General features: G+C 41.3%; 1 protein-coding gene across 1 annotated transcript in view; it reads left to right on the plus strand.

Annotated features, from left to right (window-relative positions):
• The first annotated feature begins 6,602 nt into the window (after positions 1–6,602).
• Positions 6,603–21,007, plus strand: part of UPF2 (UPF2 regulator of nonsense mediated mRNA decay) — a 53,542-nt gene continuing 39,137 nt past the window's right edge. The window contains exons 1-6 of the mRNA XM_030959779.1: positions 6,603–6,652; positions 11,368–11,747; positions 13,350–14,129; positions 17,954–18,114; positions 19,096–19,293; positions 20,547–20,696. Of these exons, the coding sequence (XP_030815639.1) occupies positions 11,386–11,747; positions 13,350–14,129; positions 17,954–18,114; positions 19,096–19,293; positions 20,547–20,696 (1,651 nt within the window). The 5' untranslated portion in view covers positions 6,603–6,652; positions 11,368–11,385. The remainder of the gene's footprint in view (positions 6,653–11,367; positions 11,748–13,349; positions 14,130–17,953; positions 18,115–19,095; positions 19,294–20,546; positions 20,697–21,007) is intronic.

Genomic DNA, 21,007 nt, shown 5'->3' on the forward strand with positions numbered 1-21,007 from the left:
CGGGATGTTCTCGGCTCTGGCGAGGCAATCGGGAGTGCTGTGCCCAGCTCTGGGCTACTCCGCACACGGGGGACAAGGAGCCGCTGCAGAGGAGCCCCAGGGATGAGGAGGCCTCTGGAGCATCTCTCCTGTGAGGAGAGACTGAGGGAGCTGGGCCTGTCCAGTCTGGAGAAGACTGGGAGGAGATTTCATGAATGCAATAAATGTCTCAAAGGTGGGTGCCAAGAAGTTGGTTGACTCTCTGCAGTAGTGCCCAGCAACAGGAGTAGGAGCAATAGCCATAAAATAAACCACAAAAAGTTCCACCGTGTTATAAATAAGAAGCTTGACTAGGCCAATATTCAAGCAGCAATCAATTTATTAATTAATATGGTAAATATTAGCAATACAGCGCTGGGTACAGTGGGGGAAGTTTTCCCTCCAACTGCACACCAATAGTTGAGGCTTACAGGTATTTGTAGGGGTACTCATCAGCTTTCTCAGCAGTTTCTATTCCAATTTTTACTCATCAGCAGTTTCTATTCACAATTTTCTATTCACAATTCTATACACTATTATGATTTAGTTTTTCTCAGGATGTATCCCAAGAAGGAGTATCCCCAGATGGTGGTGGTCCGGTTTCCAAAAGAAAAAAGATGAATCCAATCTGGTGAAGTCCAACTCCCCAGATGTGGGTCCACCTTTTAATTGCAAGGACTATAAATCTCATAACAGTGATGTCCAGCTTCCCTTGGTCAAAAGTATAAAGCCTTGAGTTGATGTTCATCTTCCTTTCTCAAGCTGCTTTTCTCTGTTTTGTTAAGGCGTGAGATAAGCATGTTTCCTTTATATATATTCCAAAGCTATAGTTTCAAGGATACAAGCAATATTCTAAAATTATACTTCAAAAGATTATTATTGCAAAACTCTTTAAGGCTTAACTGCAAGCAAAGAGCAACATCCTTAACGCTTTAATTCAAAATGTTCCTAAATCAACTAAGATTAATTGTGAACAAAAGACAGGTTCAAAGGCCTTCTTCCATGCTTTACTTTCCTCAGTTATTATTAGAATTCATCTTTATAACTGTCCCTGGTTGGTTTCCACACATATCACAATCACAAATTGCCTGTAGACACCTGACACAAAACACAACTTTGTATTTCACAACCGCAACATGAGGAAGAATTTTTCCTTAAGAGTGGCAGAGCACTGGGACAGGCTGCTCTGGGATGTTGTGGAGTCTCCTTCTGTGGAGACACTCACAACTCACCTGGATGTGTTCCTGCATCACCTGCTCCAGGTGACCCTGCCTTGGCAGGGGGGTTGGGCTGGATGATCTCCAGAGGTCCCTTCCAACTCTACACATGTGAGACCCCACCTGCAGTGCTGCATCCAGCTCTGGGGTCCTCAGCACAGGAGGGACATGGCCCTGTTGGAGCAATTCCAGAGGAGGCCACCAAGTTGGTTAGAGAGGTGGAACATCATTCCTATGAGGAAAGGCTGAGGGAATTGGGATTGTTCAGCCTGCAGAAGAGGCTTCCTGGTGACTTAACTGCAGCCTTCTAGTGCCTGAAGGGAGTCTGCAAGAAAAGATGGAGATGAATTTTTTACAAGAGCATGTAGTGACAGAAGAAGGAGGAATGGCTTCAAACCAAGAGAGTGTAGGTTTAGGTTAGGTTTTAAGAGGACGTTCTTTGCTGTGAGCATGGTAGGGTACCAGAACAGGTTGTGCAGGGAAGCTGGGGATGTCCCACCTGTGGATGTGTCCAAGGACAGGTTGGATGGAGCTCTGATCAACCTGGAATAGCGGAAGGTGTCCCTGCCTGTGGCAGGGGGTTGCACCAGATGGTCTTTAAATGTCCCTTCCAACCTCAACCTTTCTGTGATTCTGTAAACTTGTGTGAATGCAGGTCTGGGGTACTGGCAAGTTCCCTTTCCATAGACTTGGTTGTGCTCCTGTAGCCTTCACAATGACAAATTCAAAGAACATTTTTTGTCTAAATCAAACCATGGTATTTGCCTTTGGAACAGGTGGAACTGGATTTCAGAACTGAATGAGTTCCAATTGGTCTGGGATTTTATGGTATTCACAGTTCTTGCAGAAGGGCCACTTGTGTTCCTTGAGGCCTGTATGGTTTGGTTTATGCATATTTATAAAATCCAATGTGGGAGAAAAATACAAAAATAAATGACCTTTAATGCTGCAAGGAGGACAAAAGGATACAGTGACAGAAGGACAGTGGACATGTGGTCCATACAGTGAAGTGTAGTAGAAATATGGCCGTGAATATTTATATTTTTTTCAATTAGAATGAAGGAATCTTAAAAATAATGCTGCAAGATTATGTGATTTTTTTGAAGCTGACAGTGGAGAGGGAGAAAACATTGATGTAGTTAAATATTTCCATTCTGTGCTTGAGGAAAAAGACAAATGTTGCAGGCAGATTGCAGGATGATAAAATACTTTTCCACAGTTCTTAAACAAATACCAGTCAAACAGCAGATATCACTGTGGTTTTGCTTTGAATCATATAGGCAGTTAGTTGAATATTTCCCAATTAGCACTGATAGGAATAGGTTTGAACATTAAAAATTTTCCAGTTTCTCCAATGAGACATTTCAGACACACAATGTGGATCTCAGCGAACTAACTGGATATTTGTATATATAAGTTCACTTAATAGAAGTTTAATAAAGTCTAAGCAGGTGTTTATGAAATATATATCTCATCAAGTCAACTTGTTAGGGTTTTTATATGACTCAAAATCCAGTTAATAGAGATTTAAAGTACTTTACAGATTTGCCAACATAATCATCTTGTGTAGGACATGATTACACGTGACAAAAGCATTGCTGTAGCTTTATCTAGGTCAAGGAAAGGTTTTGTTGACTTTGATTCATGTCTAAATGTGAGAAAGTGGTACCTGTGCCAGCAGAAACACCACTGCTGAGGGTGTGGGCAAAGTGACTCTCCCAGCCTGGCTCTTCTGGCACAAAGCCTGTCCTAGAGAAGGCTCCTGTGAGAGGTTCATTCAGTACTACATGATGCTCTCACTAAAAATACTAGAAATGCCTAAAACCAATGCTGTACATACTAAATAGTGTCTGACTACCTGGCAGCATAGAAAATCAGCAGCACTGGGAATATTTCTAAAGGAATTATCCCTCTTGCCACTTGAGTAGTTAGATCAACCAAAAATGCTGCCCACGCTTTGAGTGCTGATGAAGTTTGTCAGCTGGAGGTAAGTGGTGAGGAGACGTTACCTTGAATCCGAGAGTCAAGCTGGAGATAAGCAAACACAACTTATTTTAACAGGATGAGGTGAAAGCTTGTACAAATTGAAAGAGAATGTACACTAAAATGTAGCTCCTTTCCAGGAAACATTGGCTATAAATAATCTCCAAATATCATGAGAAAAAAGCAGGTGGATCGAAAACATTCTGTGAATATCCACTCACTCAGAAAAGAAGATAATTGCTGGATTTGGCTGCAAGGAAATATAGAAGACACCTACAGATTCTACATTAGGCCAGTATTTGGCACAATTTGAATACTGTCTGCATGTTTGGTGCTAGTAATTGAGGAAACACATAAAAAAATTGAGAAGATGAGCTTCAGGAATTTAAAAAAAAAAAGGCATGCATTATGTTTGAGATTTAGGAAACATCTACCTGGTTTTGGTTTTGGCAAGTCAGTACAAAAGCTGGATCAGTATGTGCACAAATGAAATAGGTACTTTAGAAGGAAAAGTTTTCTAAGTTTGCTTGCATGGCCTTTACAAGAGAGAGCTCCAACATAACTATAGATGTGGGAGTGTGGTATAAACACAAAAGGAGATTTTGCTTTCCTTTCAAAACTGTAGTGATTGTGCTTTTTATGCATGCTGGAAAGGGCAGCAACATTGTGCTTCAGAAGAAAATAAGCCAACATCTCTTGATGTAATGCCAGTGCCACTGATACTTAACCCAAGTATAATCCAATTCCCCCTTAAAAGAGAAATCCAAAGGCACCCCCTGACAGGCCAAAGGATTGGTGCCTTTGGAAAATAAAGTGCCAACACCAATATGTACTTTCTGTCCCCTTTTTACTATGTTCTGCCATGGATCTTCTCCATTCCATTGATTCAGTTGAATCAACTTGGTAGTTTAAGATATTTTGGCAAGCAAATGAGATCTTTGTGAGCAGGGACATGTGCATGATCTGTGCCAATAACAAGCACGACTCCATCCTTTCAAACTTGTCCAGAAAGATTTTTAGATATGTCTGCAAAATGAGCAATGAAGTTAAACAGCAGGGAGGAGAGCTCTTCCCTGGAAAAAAACCCCAACCTGTCTAGTCCTGTACCAGCTGGCAGAACACACCTAAAGCTCTGCATCAGTAAACAGTGTCTTCTGTTGGGGCTGACTCTTGCCTCTGAGTAAAAAGCAACTTTAACAGTTGAATAACCTCATTATGTACACCCAGGCCTGTGCCTGCTGTCAAAGTCCAGTATTGCTGAAGGCTTGTGCTAAGCCCAGAGAGGTGTAAAGGCTTTCCCAACCTAAAAGCTTCTGTCAGAATCTGGATTCAAAATGTAAAATAAACACCAGATTCCCATTCTGCAACTCTGGGCCGTGCCAGCTTTTTCCAGCTTAGGCAGCTTTAGGGTTGCCCAAGAGGTGATGCTGTGCCCAGAACTGCAGACAGAGAGCCTTTCCAACAAATCTGGGAGTGGCACTAAATTCACCACTCTAAAATATCCTCAGATGTCCAGGTAGGGACAGTGACAGGACTAGAGGGCAGAGAGACCAAATTTAGACTAGAAAAGACACCCAAGGAAAGAATCACAGAATGGGTGTGTGGTGGTGTTCACAGGGGCCCCAGGACCAGGGAAGAGACGAGAATGTTGACTCCATGCTTCAGAAGGCTGGTTTATTATTTTATGATATATATATTATATTGAAACTATACTAAAAGAATAGAGAAATGATTCATCAGAAGGCTTGAAAGGAAAGGCAGGAATGGGATGATAACAAAAGCTCATGACTCTCTAGACAGTCTGAGCCAGCTGACTATGATTGGGCATTAATTAGAAACAACCAACATGGACCAAAGATGCACCTATTGCATTCCACAGCAGCAGATAATCATTGTTTACATTTTGTTCCTGAGGGCCCTCAGCTTCTCAGGAGAAAAAATCCTAAGGAAAGGATTTTTCATAAAATATGTCTGTGACATGGGTGGGTTTGGAAGGGAGCTCTGGAGATCATCCAGTCCAATCCTCCTGCCAAGGCAGGGTCACCTGGAGCAGGTGATACAGGAACACATCCAGGTGGGTTGTGAATGTCTCCAGAGGGAGCCTTTGAGAGCAGCCTGTCCCATTGCCACCCTCAATATAAAGAAGTTCTTCCTCATTGGAGGTGAAATCTCATCTTTAAGAGTGCTTGTGGTGGTGTTTGCAGGGGTCTCAGGATGAGGAAAGAGACGAGAATGTTGACTCCATGTTTCAGAAGGCTTGATTTATTATTTTATGATATTTATTATATTAAAACTATACTAAAAGAATAGAAGAAAGGATTTCATCAGAAGGCTAGCTAAGAATAGAATAGGAATGATAACAAAGGCTTGTGACTGACCAAGACAGTCCAGACAGCAGGACTGTGATTGGCCATTAATTAGAAACAACCAACATGAGACCAATCACAGATGCACCTGTTGCATTCCACAGCAGCAGATAATCATTGTTTACATTTTGTTCCTGAGGCCTCTCAGCTTCTCAGGAGAAAAAAATCCTAAGGAAAGGATTTTTCAGAAAATATCATGGCTACAAGTGCTCTGTCGCTTAGCACCACTGAGATGAGCCAGGCACCAGGCTCTTGGCACCTGCCTTGGAGACGTTTACTTGCATTAATTAAATGCCCTCTCAGTCTTCTCTTCTCCAGACTGGCCAGGCCCAGCTGCCTCAGTCCCTCCTCACTGAGAGATGCTCAGAGGCCTCCTCGTCTCTGGTCTCCGCTGGACCCTCTGCAGCAGCTCCTCGTCTCCCTTGTGTTGAGGAGCCCAGAACCAGGCACACTAGTGGACGCCCGTGAAGCCACCCTGAGGCAGCGATGTGCTGTTCGGACACTGTCACCCCAATGTTTTATCACGGTGACACCGGAGGGCCCCACCCGCCACATGACGGCACAGACACGTCACCGCCGTGACGTCACGCGGCTCCACAAGCCGAGCCGTGCGCTGAGGCCACCAAGGAAGCGACATTCAGAGGCTATTTCCCTCTTCCGCCGCTGTGAGGGACGCGGGGCCGATCCCTTTTCCTCTTCCCTTCCCGTTCCCGTTCCCGTTCCTCTTCCCCTTCCGCCTCCGCACTCCCGGTAACCCGTCCGCCGGCAGGACCCCGCGCGGGGCTGCCCTCCGCGCTGCCTAACCCCCGCCCCTCGGGAAGAGCCGCTCCGCGCCGCCCGCAGCCGCGGCTCCGCCGACCTGAAGCGGCGCCGCTCCTCCCTTCGCGCCCGGGCGTGGCGGGGCGGGCGCGGAGGGCTCGGTCGGGGCAGCGCCGTGGGTCAGGCAGCGCGGCGGCGGCCCGGTCGCCGTGAGGGGAGAAGCGCTCGGGGGCCTCGGAGGGGCGGAGGAGAAGGAGGAGGCGGCGGCGGCGGCAGCGCCGGGCGGGCCCATGTCGGCACCGGGCACAGGTACCGCGGGCACCGACGGCACGGGAGGGCGGGGACGGGGCGTGTGTGGGGAAGGGGTCTCGGAGACGGGGGCAGGAGGGCACAGGGGCCTGGCGGCGGCACGGGGAGGGGGGTTCCGAAGGCCGAGGGGCCGTGCGGCTCGGAGTAGGGAAGGCTCGAGTGGCGGTGCCTGGGAGAGGGAGGCCGGGAGAGAAGCGGAAGCTGCTGGTGCCGAGCTGCTGGTCCCACCCGGGAAAGGGCCCGGGCTGCGGGAGAGCTGCGAGCGGGCATGGGGGTGGTAGCCAAGGAGTCTTTTTATACTTAGTGCCTCGTCTCTAGGCCTCTGTTTCACGGTGGGAAGAGCGTTCCTGAAAGTTTGGCAGCAAAACATTCTCCCCGAGAGGTATAGAAGCGAAAGTAAAAGCGCCCGGCTGTTCGACAGGCCGGCCAGAAGATGTGGCAGTGGCCTGAAGTTGTGTCAGGGGCGGTTTAGGTGGGATAACAGGAAAAGATTCTTTACCCGGTGGGTGGCTGGGCACTGGAACAGGCTCCCCGGGGCAGTGGTCAGAGCACCGAGCCCGTCAGAACTGCAGGAGTGTTTGGACAATGTGCTCAGGCACATGGTGTGACTCTTGGGGATGTTCTGTGCAGTGACAGTAGTTGGACTTTGATGATCCTTGTGGGACCTTTCCAAGTCAGGATATTCTGTGATTCTGTGAACATTCCCTTCCGCGCTCTGGGGGACTCCTCTCTCTCTGCACTACGTTTTTTTTCCTGTGTGCTGTGTCTCATTTTCCAACACCCGTAAGTTTATTTTCTCCTCACTGACCTGGGTATTTTTCTTATGCACCTTCCCTTGCATTAAAAGAACCTTAATTGCATTTCAGTTTTTGAAATTTGCAACCTTCTAGTGGTGTGATAACTAGTGATGGAGGAGTTTGTTCTCTTTGAGATTTTTCAGCCAGTCAGAGGTCGAACATCTTGCCTACGTTCATTATTTCCCATATGTCTTTTGTAATAGAGTAGCTGCAGAAAGGACTATTTATGTAATCCATTTAATTTTTAGTGAAAAATTTCATTGTGTTTAGTTTAATAGAGCTGTATTTCCTTCTCTCATACTTGTGGTTGCAAGGATAGGGATTCTGGATCATATTACCACAGGCTTTGGGAGTAGACTGTTTTTAATGACTTGAGAGTATTGCTTTGAGGGCCAAGGTGTTGCTGTTTATTCTTTTATTCTGAATTGTGAGTAGATTTGTGATCCTGAATACCTTATATTACTCTCTGCTTTCCTCAAGAGTAAATAACATAGATGGTTTTTCTTAAATGTTACTTCTGTATTTCAAAACTACTTCTTAAGTCTCTGAGCTCAGAGTATCACAAACCTAGTCCCATTCTTTCAAATTCCAAGATTATTGTTTAAAAAAGTAGAAACTTAAGTACAATAGAAATTGATTTAACTGCAGATGAGTCATTGTATGTCAAATATTGAAAAATGAATAAAGTCGTTCCCTCTAAAAACACGTTGTCCATAGGTGCTGAAACTGATAGGAAGGAGTGTTAAAGGATGTAAGTGTCACTATAGAAATGGGCTGCCAAGAGTCTAAAGGCACAGGGATGTTTGTCTTGGCTCTGTTTTCTCTGTCCTTCCTAATTTTCTGGTGTGAGTGCTGGTTTGTCCTGTCTGTTGGCTTATGGAGTTCATGCCATTATTATGCCTTTTCATCAATACATTAATGTAAATGTGAGATATGAAATAGAATAAATGTTTCCATTCCATCTTCAGCCTTGTTAGCTATGGAGATGAGGCCCAGGTGAGCCAGCCATCTGTTTCCGTTTTTCCCTGCTTCCCACAACTTTTGGGAAAGTTTCTCGTGGGACAGTTCTGCTCTGCCTGTCAGGGGGGCTCTGTGCCGGCTGGGAGCTCCGCCTGGCTGGAGCTGCGCGCTGGATCAGCCGGCTGTAGCTGGAGGCAGCGGCAGCACCGCCTCCTGCTGCCCTCGGGCGCTTGGTGTCGGCACGAACGAGCTGGCAGAGCCATCGGAAAGGTTTGGGAGATAAGGAGCTGTACACGTAGTAGGTAGTGAGGAATATTGCAGCATACCTGTTCTGGGATACAGAACAGAATCCTACTGTAAAACGAGATTTTTGGGGCTTTTTTGACTCCATTGTTCACTGGGAAAAAAGTGGACAATACTGCCTTGTGGTCAAAACCATAATGTGCCAAATTATGCTCCCTCCCTTTTCTTTTTATCTCATCTTCTCAGGTTTGCAGTTATACAAGGAAGCATCAGATACATCTTTAAAACCGAATTCAGAGTTCCTAAATTTAGTAAGAGAATGAATGACCCTGTTGGTAAATGACCCTGCTGTTAAAAGTTACTTGTGCAGCTGGATATTTTGTTCAGAGTATTGGAATTGTGACATTCTGTTCCAGCATTTCTTTAAACATAGGCAACCCCTTCCCTCTTTGGTTAAGTACTAATTTCATAATAATACTGTTTTAAGATCAGTGTTTTTGGAATTCAAATAGTTCTGAAATTTTATAGTTGCAGACATGCACTAGGGAGCCAAGTGTGCTACTGCTTGTTTAAGCAATGCTGATTTGATTTCCATAAGTCCCTGTCAGAGACATTTCCCTGTTGGTGCCGTTGCCAGTTGCTGCCAGAGGCCAAGTCATGAATAGGCTCCCCATTGCTAAGTTGTCACTGCCCAGGTGTAAACACTGATACTGTAAATTTTTGCACACCATTTTTTCTTCAGAAACCCTTAAATATTGTAATACAGTTTCATCTGGGTGGCACAGGCAGTATATAAATATGTCATTTTATTGTTTGGGAAATGGCAGAGGGAATGTGCAATGCTTATTAAGAAACATCTCTTTTGTGAAGATTTATTTATAAATTTATTTATTTATAAACATATTTCAAAAAAGATAACATTAATACCAGAAGCACTCTACATTAGGTTGGAATGCAGGTGTCTCATTATCCACTCTGAGTAGATGCAGGCAATTGGTAAATCTAAATGTTTTCATAATCCAGAGTAAAATGTTAGAAAGGCAGAAGTAGGGGCAGCCATTGGGAATCAAACTGGTGTTGCTAATAAAAACGAAGTGGTGGCTTTTCAAAAGGCATCACATGCAGTGGTGTCCTGTCAGTCCCACCTATGCATGCATTTAACTTGGAGCATGTAAGTATGTGAAAATTATTTTTGGTGTTAAGAAATTAATTTATCTTGAAGTAAAAGCCTAGGTGGTTGTAATTGCCTCTTGTGGTCCTGCCTGGCCCACCTGCCCCTGACATGAATCAGCAGAATGCCCTTGCATTACCAGGAGTTACCAGTAAGGCTGAAGGTGAGTCTTCCCCCTCTGCTCAGGACTTGCCACATCCAGGTGTGGGTTCTCTGTTCCCAACAAAGGCATTGCCACACTGAAATAAGCCTGTTGGGAGATCACCAAGAACACAGGGGGCTGGAGGACTTGATATCTGAAGAGAAACACAGAGAACTGGGTTCTTGATCTGTAAGAAGAGAGGAGGAAGTCTTATTATTGTCTTAAAACAACCTAATGGGGGAGCCTAGTGAAGATGAAGCTGGCTTCTCCCCCAAGCTGTGCAGGGATAGGATGAAAAGAAACAAACTCATTGTGGGGCATGGCAATTTCCAGGCTGGTATCAGGAAAAGCTTTTTCTTGGTGTGCCCAGAGGGGACCATTGCTTCTCTATTCCTGGAGATACTAAAGCCCTAGCCAAGCCTCTGATCTGCGTGGATCTGTTTGGAGCTGGGGCCTAAACTAGGTGCTCTTCACAGTTTCCTCCTAATCAAAACTGTGCTTTTACCCTTTTGTGTTCAGTATGTGTTACCTTTTGTGGCCTTATCCAAATGAAACCAAAGCTTGGAGGGCTGGAAACCCAAAAAGGCCAAAGCTCCTACAAAAATGTTGGTTGAGTAGAAGGAGAGAGAAAGTGTAGCCTTTGCTAAGTCTTGATAATCACAGCCTTTGTGATATTATTTCCGTTTGCTCTGCTGGCGGGGAGGTTTGTGCATCCAGCTTAGTCAGCATTGCTCGCTCTTCAGCTGCTGCTTGTGCTGAGTGCTGGAGATGCTGGGGACATCTGGGAGGGGTGAGGAAAGAAGGAAGCAAGTTGATGCCTTTTCACAGTGAGGATAATCCAGCAGTGGAGCAGGTTGGCCAGGGGGGTTGTGCAGTTTCTTTCCTTGATACTTTTCAGGACTGGCACAGTCTTGTCTGATCTCATTACTGACCCTGCTTTGAGCAGGAGGATGAATTACTTAAGGTCCCATCTAACCTGCATTATCCTATGATCCTAAGTAGTGGTAGTGGAAGGGGGGGGGTATTCTTGGGAGATGTGTAGGAAGGTCAGTGAGGTGCAGATGCATGCTGATGTATCAGGCATGTACTTATTTTTAAGTTTTCATCAGTCTTGAATTATTTTTCTTTCAGATGGACTTGTTTATGTTCAAGATCTTAAATTCCTTGGGTTGTAGAATCTTCAGAATGCTTTTATTTCACAATTCGTGCTGAAGACAGCTTTGCAGAACAACATGCTTACAAAATGATTAGTTTTTACTTGTCAGGTCCATTCCTTAGTTCAAGAAAACCTTTATTTTGATGAGTCACGCATTTGTGAGTTAAGTGAATATGGGTGGGCTGTGAAAAATGACTAAAATATCAACAGCAATTTAAAAGTATTTGTTTTCCTGTGCTTCTGCAGGTTTGCCTGGGTAACACAATGCCAGCTGAGCGCAAAAAGCCAGCAAATATGGAAGAAAAAGAATCTCAGTTAAATAATAAAGAAAAAGAATTTAGTGAAAGGCGACCAGTGAGCACCAGGGAGAAGCCCAAAGAAGATGTGAAGGTTGGTATGAAGAGAGAGACTTTAAAGGTTCCTGAAGATAAAAAGAAAAAAATGGAAGAGGATAAAAGAAAGAAGGAAGACAAGGAGCGGAAGAAAAAGGAAGAGGATAAAGTAAAGGCAGAAGAGGAGCAAAAGAAGAAAGAAGAAGAAGAAAAAAAGAAACTTGAAGAAGAGGAGAAAAAGAAACAAGAGGAGGAAGAAAAAAAGAAACAAGAAGAAGAAGCTGCTCAACTGAAGTGAGTTATCTTTTAAAGGTTTAATTGGGCCAAATGCTGGTGTTCTGTTATCAGGATTGTGGTCAGAGTTATAAAAGATGAAGTGTTAGAGTTACTTTTAATAAGTTGCATGTAGTGTTATAAATTTTACATTGATAAAGCACTGATAGTGCTTTATGACTTCTAAGAGGTTTTGAGTGTTCACTTGTAACCTCTGTTACTTTGGTCTCTATTGTGGGGGTTTGATGGTGTTCTGCATGTGATGACCATGGAGAGCACAATTGTGCTTGAGTAAATGTTGTGATTTAACCCCAGCTGGCATCAGCCCCACGCAGCCACTCCCTCCCCTCAACAGGGTGGGGAAGAGAATCAGAAAAGTGAGAAATCTTGTGGGTTGACATAAAGACAGTTCAATGGGTAAAGCAGAAGCTGTGCAGGCAAGCAAACCAAAACAAGGAATTCATTCCCCACTTCCCCAGGAATCCCCAGGACAGCAGCACTCCATCAAATGTTAACAGTGACTTGGGAAGACAAACACCATCACTCCTCTCATCCCTCTCCTTCCTTCTTGCCCCAGATTTATGTATTGGCCACGGTGTCTGGGACTGGGTGGACTGGGACATCCCTTGGGTCAGCTGGGATCAGCTGTCCTGGCTGTGTCCCCTCCCAATTCCTTGTGCAGCCCCAGACTCTTCCTTGATGGGGTGGGTGTGGAGCAGAAAAGGCCTTGACCACGTGTAAGCTCATCCCAGCAAGAGTGAAAACACCCCTCTGTTATCAGCACTGATTCCAGCACAAATCCAAAGCACAGCCCCATACAGGATACTCTGAAGAAAATTAATTCTGTCCCAGCCCAGACCAGGGCAATAAAGAAGCACAGATGCATTTAAGGTGAAGTGTTACTGTCCAAAACTTAACAGGTCTACAGATCATACATAGCAGGAGCAAATCTGATGTGAGAAATGACTTTTAATCAGTCAGAGACAACTGATACCTGGATGGCAAACTCAGAATGTAGCCTGGCAGTTTAATATGTGATATTACCAAGACCATGTTTCTTAGTATGTTATCCAGCCATAGTACAGTGTTGAAGGTGGCATCTTTATAGGTCTGAAATATTTCCCTTTTAAGATTGAGGCAATGTCATAGCCAAATTCTAGCTGGGATGGATATATTTCACCTATTCCAAACTTTCTGTGTAATTTCACTAGTCTGGCAATAAAAGATTTTCTTTAGATGTATAATACAGCCATTTTCCTTAAATGTGTAATACAGCCTTTTGAAAGGCTGTTTCCTCTTCTGTGGGAACTTCATCAGTAGTGAATGAAGTTTTGTGTTTATATTTTCCAAGTCTGTTGGGATTAATATGTTCTGCGTAGAAATATTTGAGAAATTTTGTTTTGTAACCAGCAGTACTTGCCTTTTGCAATACAAAAATTAAACAGAGTTTCTGAAGCAGATGCTTTAGCTTTCTAGGATTAGCTTAGTGGATATTACAGAAGAGAGTAAGGTGAAATTGTGTTAGAACTCCTGAAGTTTTCCAACTGTGACCTTTTTTGCTTTGAACCCATACTCTGAGATGAAGGCTCCATAACAAAAATGACTGATTTTTATGTTGCACAGGGAGAAGGAGGAAGCACATCAGCTCCATCAGGAGGCTTGGGAGCGCCATCAGGCAAGAAAAGAGCTCCGCAGCAAGAACCAGAACGCACCGGAGAGTCGTCCGGAGGAAAACTTCTTCAGCAGACTGGACTCCAGTCTGAAGAAGAACACAGCTTTTGTTAAGAAGCTAAAAACCATTACAGAGCAACAAAGGGACTCCTTGTCCCATGACTTTAATAGCCTGAATTTAAGCAAATACATTGCAGAAGCAGTAGCTTCTATTGTGGAGGCCAAACTGAAAATATCAGACGTGAACTGCGCTGTGCACTTGTGTTCCCTCTTTCACCAGCGATACGCTGACTTTGCTCCTTCGTTACTTCAGGCTTGGAAAAAACATTTTGAGGCAAGGAAAGAAGAGAAGACTCCCAACATTACCAAGTTAAGAACTGATTTGCGTTTCATTGCAGAATTGACAATAGTTGGGATTTTCACTGACAAGGAAGGTTTGTCTTTAATCTATGAGCAGCTTAAAAATATTATTAACGCTGATCGAGAATCCCACACTCATGTTTCTGTGGTTATCAGCTTTTGTCGGCACTGTGGAGATGACATTGCTGGCTTGGTACCAAGGAAGGTAAAAACTGTTGCAGAGAAGTTTAACTTGAGCTTTCCTCCTAGTGAGATAATTAGCCCAGAGAAACAACAGCCCTTCCAGAATTTGTTGAAGGAATACTTTACATCTTTGACCAAACACCTGAAAAGGGACCACAGGGAGCTACAAAATATTGAAAGACAAAACAGGTGACAATTGAATGTTGCTTTTTCCTTATGAATAAAAATTAGTTTATTTATGAAATGCCTAGATTTATTGCAGTATTTATGAACAAAGTCTGTTAGCAGTGTGTACAAGATAAGTGTGTTCTGCAGTGTTTCTAAAAAAAAGTTCTAAATTTGTTCTGAGTACTTAAAAAGCAGAGACAAAACAGACTCTTTGAATATCTTTTAAAGGAAAGGGAGGTTGACCTTTAGCTGTAATTCTCTTTCCTCTGTTTGGTGCTGTTTCCTTATCAGCATGAGAGCAATGCTGCTTTCCCAGCTGGTACTGTCCTTTTCCAGTTGGCACAATCTGATTTCTCCCTTTCCACCCACATGTATCAAACGAAGCATATGCCACAATTTCTTTGCCTTGTTTACTTTTTTTAGTGTACCAGGATGAAGGAAAAAATAGGTTAAGTTAAGAAGGTATCTGTTACACTCCAAGGTGGACAAATATATATTAAATAAATGTATTAAAGTGTTGGAGGGCATAGACAATTTAATAAAAGTCCTCCTAAATATAAATATGTAGTACTAATATTGCAGGGTATGAATATGCAGACTTTGAGATCTGAATAATTTTATTTCTGCCATATTCACATTTTTTAATAACTGTTTGCTTTAAAGTATCCTGAATTCTCATTACTGGAGCCAGCCTAAACCCAAATGCTATTCTTAAAACAGTCATTCTTAATTTCTTCTGGAAGCATTCCAGTCAGATAGAAATGAACACGTTACTGTTTATAGACACATATTTCAGCTAAAAGATTGGACATCCATCCTGAACCAAATGTATGCTTGGAATGCATTAAATTTTTATGCTTCCAAAGCAAGAATCCTTTGTGCTGATGGGTTTTGTGCTGCAGTCCTATCTGGTCTCAGCCAAGTGTTGAATTTCACAGGATCATAAACTGACTTTTGAGGTACCATTATTTCTACAAGTACCTTACTCATTCAAAGTGCATTACTGACTAAGGTGTAATTTTTTCAAAGTGAATGAATATGAACCTTTATATTTTCACAATTATCATTAGTTCTGGGCAAATTGGTTCTGGCTGGTGTTTCAATAAGTGGCTGTTACAAAGTCTGTATGATAGAAAATAGAGTGAAAAAAGTTTCTGAGAGGTATAGAATATGTTAAGAAAGCAAGAAGCAGAAAGAATGTAGCTGATCTGGGATGTAGAAATATACTTTAATATTTACATGTACAGCTGCATAAAAATGACTGGACAGATCCTGACCAGCCTGGTCTGACCTCATAACTGAGCCTCCTTTGAGTAGATCAGACAAGGGCAGATGAGGGACCTCTTTGAGCACCTTGTCATTGAATTATCCCTCCCTGTCAACTTGGGTGCAAGGTTTTGTTTTGGGGAAGGAATGTGAAGAGCTGTCATTTATCACTGGATTAAGAGAACTCCATTATTTCTCTCTCTGAAGCTTAAGGTGTCTATTTTAAACTCCTTAATAAGGAGGAACAAGTGTTGTTAAATAAGATATCAAAATCTTTCCTACCAGATTTTATTCGTTTACAACATCTGTAACAGATTTGTGGCATTTGCTTGCTAGGGAAGTGCAAGGCATCAGGAGGGCAAGACAGGGATTTGCCAAGGTAGAAGTGTATTAGAGATATCTTCCTAAACTGTGGATTTGGGGAAAGTGATTGTGCAGTTGATTCCTTACTTGCTTTTGCTTTTTTTTTATGAGTGAAGTTTTTTGGGGTGTTTTTGTTTGGTTAGGTTGGTTTAGGTTTTTGTTTTTTTTTTTTTTTAACCCAATAATCCTATTGGTTAAAGCAATTCTCTGTGTATTGAAAATCTGATCCATTTTGCTGTAGTTTTTATTCACAGTGTTACTCCACAATCAATGAAGTGAATAGGGAGTGAACTGTTCCCTTTTGTGCATTAACTGTGTCACATGTTAAAGTTATGATATTTTGTCAGGTAAATAACTCATCCATTTTTCTCTGTCAGGAGAATGACCATGAAGTAATTTAAGCTGTACAGTTTGGTTGAATTAATTGAAAACTACTGTGCTAAATTAACAGTGCTTTAGTGCTGTGTTATCTGTGGAATCATTTAGGTAAAATTAAAGCAGACTCAAGTGTTGCTGGTTAAGTGGATGGTTAGGAAAAGTACCTTGAGTTATGCTTTGACCTTAATATAGACATAACATAGAACCTGGTGGTTGTTTGGTTACATAGCTGAGGGCACAACAAAACTTGTCTGGCTGTGTCATTGGAAGGAAACACCTTGATTTCCATATTCTGAAGAGAGTTTTCAAAAAAAACCAAAGTGTTAGCTGTGGAAGAAACTTATTTTGTCTAAATTAAGGATGTTTTTAAGATGTGCTGAACTTGCCTTGTGCTTTGAGTAAGTAATACAAGTACTATGTTCTGTACTTGTATTCAGCGATGAACTGTGCTTTTTGAAGTTTGCTTCATTTGCTTTAACTGCTTTGAATTTGTTAACACTTGTCTTCTTGAAACTGAAATACTGAAATTGAGAACTGAAAGTCTTGTACTATTGTTACAGCACTTTGCTTTTTTTGTTTTTTAATAATAGCAGAGAGCTTCAATGCTCGTGTTTATAAAGCTGCTGATTTAAAATACGTGTGCAATAGACAGCGGTCTCCATGGAAAAGCTGTGAATTGACACTTAATGTGTTTCCTGAATCCAGACTGAACTGCTGCACTTCACAAATACTCAGTGCTTATTTAATTTGCTAATTTTTCTTTGCTGTACTTTGTAGGAGCAGGCAATACATGTTAAATAAGTGTGTTCTGTCAGAGAAATAGAACTTTGCCAGCATTAATGCTTCTTGCTCTCTTGCCAGACACCTGTGTCCACTTCTGGTTCTGAGCAGGGATAAGGGATTTTGTTGCTCACCCTGTGAATGTGTACAAAAAGACTTTTGTTTTACAATTAATCTGGAACAAAAAGACTGATATCCCTCAACTTACATTGCCTTAACTATTTCAGAATTCTTATGCCACAAAATGCTTTGGCAAGACTGTGACTGTTTGCCTATTATAGTATAAAATCCTACAGATTGGAATCCTACAGATGATAATATAATGATACAACCTGCTTTGGGAATTGTGGCATTTGCACATTTTTTCAGATTTCTGATGCTTTTATCTCAGTGCAGGGTGCCTGGTCAGTGGTTCCAGCACTTGTAAGCAGTGATTAGGTTCCTTCAAGTGCAAGTTACTTTTGACAACAGACTTCAATGTTAAAAATTATTATTTGAAACAAGTATGAATAGTTTTGTAAAAGAAAATAAAGAGCACCTGAAGAAACAGCTATAGCTGCTCATAATTTGGGCTGATAGCCTTGAAATAACTTGTTTTGTTGGAAAGTCAGTGGGCTGCTTGCAAGTTTTTGGACCCTCCTGGTGATGATAATAGTTCATGTAATCATTTCAACAATGTGGAAATGGATTGTTACAGGTGCAAAGCAACTTTTATCTAGCTTATTGATAAAGTTGAATATTTTATTTTACTATGTAAGTATTTTTAGGACTTTTACAAGCTAATTGTGGCAAAGAGTAAGTGGGCTTTTCTCTTTGACATGGAAGCTGGAGCTTCTGTGACTATACTGTCCTCAGTAGGATTGAAGTTGGAAATTCAGTGTGGTTTGGAAAAAGAATAGTGTCACTTCAATGTTTGCTATTGCAGTCTAAACTAGAATTGTTACAGTTCCCTCAAAGAGGGCAGGTTAGCTTTGCTCAGAGGAATTCCTAATGGTTCAGCATAGCTCAGATATATTTGAAGGGAAGAGGTGATCTTACTGTAAGTTTGGTTTTTGTAGACGCATTCTCCACTCCAAAGGAGAGCTGAGTGAAGATCGACACAAGCAGTATGAGGAATTTGCAATGTCCTATCAGAAGCTGTTGGCAAATTCTCAGTCTCTGGCTGATCTTTTGGATGAGAACATGCCTGACCTCCCCCAGGAGAAGCCAACACCTGAGGGTAAGCCAGATTCTAAAGCAGGTCAACAGAATCCTGGATAAACGAACCAAACCCTCTTAGCAGTGTGTTCTTTCTGCTGGTTTCATTTCATTCCGCCTTTCCTCCTAAAGGATATCAGCTAATGAATAATACATTTATTTTTAAAATTAAAGTAATTATGCCTAATATGCAACCATAACTATTGTATATTCTGTATAGTTATAGAAACCTAAATAATATCTCTTTAGGTTTGTTTCTGGGGATAGAATAATGAATGGAAAATTAGAAATGTTTTTAACCTGATCCTTTCCTTTACTGTTATGCAGGTTTTAGTATTTAAAAACTGTTAGAGTTTTAAAAGCTGATACTGTTAAAAATACATTTGAAGTCTGTTTTGGGTCATGATGTTGTGGGCAGGAACATATTGATAAGCCAGATAAGTCACTAGATGTGGCTGTCTGGCCTTCTGAGCAGGAGTGCAGCTTTCAATGCCTTTAAAAAAAATCTTTGAGATTTGTTGAGATGTTGTTGAAATCATGAGTATCTTTTGCTTTAAATTATCTTGAACTTTAAAAAGCTGTATTTTTTAATGCCTTTAGGTATTAATTTGTTATTTTTAAACTTCGTCCTTAAAACTCAGTGGGGTACATACAGTTCATCATACTCAAAGTGATTACTTTTAATGCTAATGTTGTTAAAATCTGTTTTAACTTTCTAATACTACATAATGTGCTGCTAGTTTTTCTTGATTTGACTTCCTCTGATTCTGTCTGTATTTTTAATCAAAAAGAAATTTAGGATTTTAAGATAATTTCTTGGTATGTCTAATACTAAACTTGAATTGTTAAAACCACTTTAAAGTATGCATTGAAATATTCAGGTGAAAACAGAAGTAGTAATAAAGAGTTTAACACTTTCCTAAAAGAATTCTTAAAGGTGCCTGTCCATGAAAGATTGTAAATTTGTGTAAATAACTTTCTGATGTTTTCACTACTTTTGCAGAACATGGACCTGGTATTGATATTTTCACACCAGGAAAGCCTGGAGAATATGACCTGGAGGGGGGTATCTGGGAAGATGAAGATGCTAGAAACTTCTATGAGAATCTCATTGACTTGAAGGCTTTTGTGCCAGCAATATTGTTTAAAGATAATGAAAAATATTCCCAGAACAAGGATTCCAGCAAAGATGAATCAAGAGGTAGGATGCTTGGATAATTTATTTTCTTCAACATATCTTGTCTACCAGATAAAAACACTTGATTGATAGAAGGAATGTGTCTCTAATGAAATAATCTGTGTTATCTGGACAGTACACCAGTTTGGATGAATTTTTAGGGAATAAACTAGGTGGGATAGGGATTACATCTGGTTATTAAGGAGGAGAAAAAGTAAATTGATTTTAATATTGTTAGAATTGTAAATTTCCAGAAATTGGAGGTTAACCAGTATGAGTAAACACCAACTTTTCTGTGAGAAATGGGAAGAGTGTTCCCTTCTTTGCAGATGTTAGTGTTTGGGGTTTTTTTCACTGTTGTTTTCTTATTAAATTTTTAATGCTATGTGACTTTGTCAGCATAAAATTTCACTAGATTAGAAGGCCTGGGTGGTTCCTCACTTGTGACACAGCTCTCAGTTCACAACCAGGCATGTGCAGACTTCAGGTACAATGGGATAAGAAGTCACAATCCCTGGCTCAGTGTGTAACAGAAGATGTATGATTGGAGAATTCTGACATTTCCCTGTAAGGATCTTTAGATACTGGAGCAGCTTGCCCAGGGGGACTGGAATCTCTGTCTTACTGTTTTAAAACAACTGGAAAAATACCTGAGAAATCTGGTGTGAATATTGTTCATCCACTGTGATCAGAAGGCTGAACTGGAGATATCACCAAAGTCCATTTCAGACTAATTTGTCTGTGATTCTGAACATGTTACTTGTTTGTGAGTCTGTATTTCCATATGATGTGTGCACTGTTTAGAAGTTGTCACACTTGGCTTGGAAAAAATTTAGAGTTTTAAAAGGTTATCTGCCTTGAAATTAATTTTTTTTAAAAATGAAGCATAGTCTGCAAATGCAATTGGAAGGAGGCCTGAAAAACAGTAAAATTCTGCAGATTGTAATCTCTTGGGAAAATGCTCAGTGTTGGACCAGTGTTGTGGTCCAAGAAAAATATTAACTGCTCTTTTCTGAATCTTTCAGATTTAGATATTGTGTTCAAGGAAACTAATAATCTTTATTTGACCTTTAATACAGTATGTTATTTCATCAACACCTTCCTCCTGTTCTTTTTTTTCCCTTTTTTTCCTTTTTTTTTCTTCATCTGTGTAAAAGATTTTGCATTAAGACAGTAGAGATGTAGGTTTAGCAGCATTAATCTTCCTGTATTCTAATAATGACTGTGTGTATATGACAGTTTGTCAGTATTTATTTGGTATTTCTACTTGTAAATAGATTCAAAAGATGCCAAAGATCATAAGGAAGCAGCTGGGAATGAGGATCTGGAATTGGAGCTGGAGAACCTGGATATTAATGATGATGCACTGGAGTTGGACTGTGGAGATGAGGCAGAAGATCTTACAAAGAAGCTTCTTGATGAGCAAGGTAAAAAGAATTGGTTTTAAGAATTCTTTTTCTTTGTGGTTTGTTTTTTTAACTTGATTGTTTTAGTTTGTGGATTTATAGAGTGCATTCAGGGCAATTTATTTATTTATGGAGCTAGCAGCTAGAAACTGCTAGGATTGTGATAAATGATTTTGTAGCAAGTCATTCAGATAAAAGTGAAAATTATTTTAAAGATGTTTATGTAGTGAAAGTTACTGATTCCTTCACACAGCTTTTAAAAGTAAGCAAATGTAAAGGCAGTTTGAAAGAGTGACTACAAAGAGGAATGAATACTTTACAACTAAACATTA

This window comes from Camarhynchus parvulus, chromosome 1A, assembly GCF_901933205.1.
Source record: "Camarhynchus parvulus chromosome 1A, STF_HiC, whole genome shotgun sequence".
NCBI classification, from domain to species: Eukaryota; Metazoa; Chordata; class Aves; order Passeriformes; family Thraupidae; genus Camarhynchus; species Camarhynchus parvulus.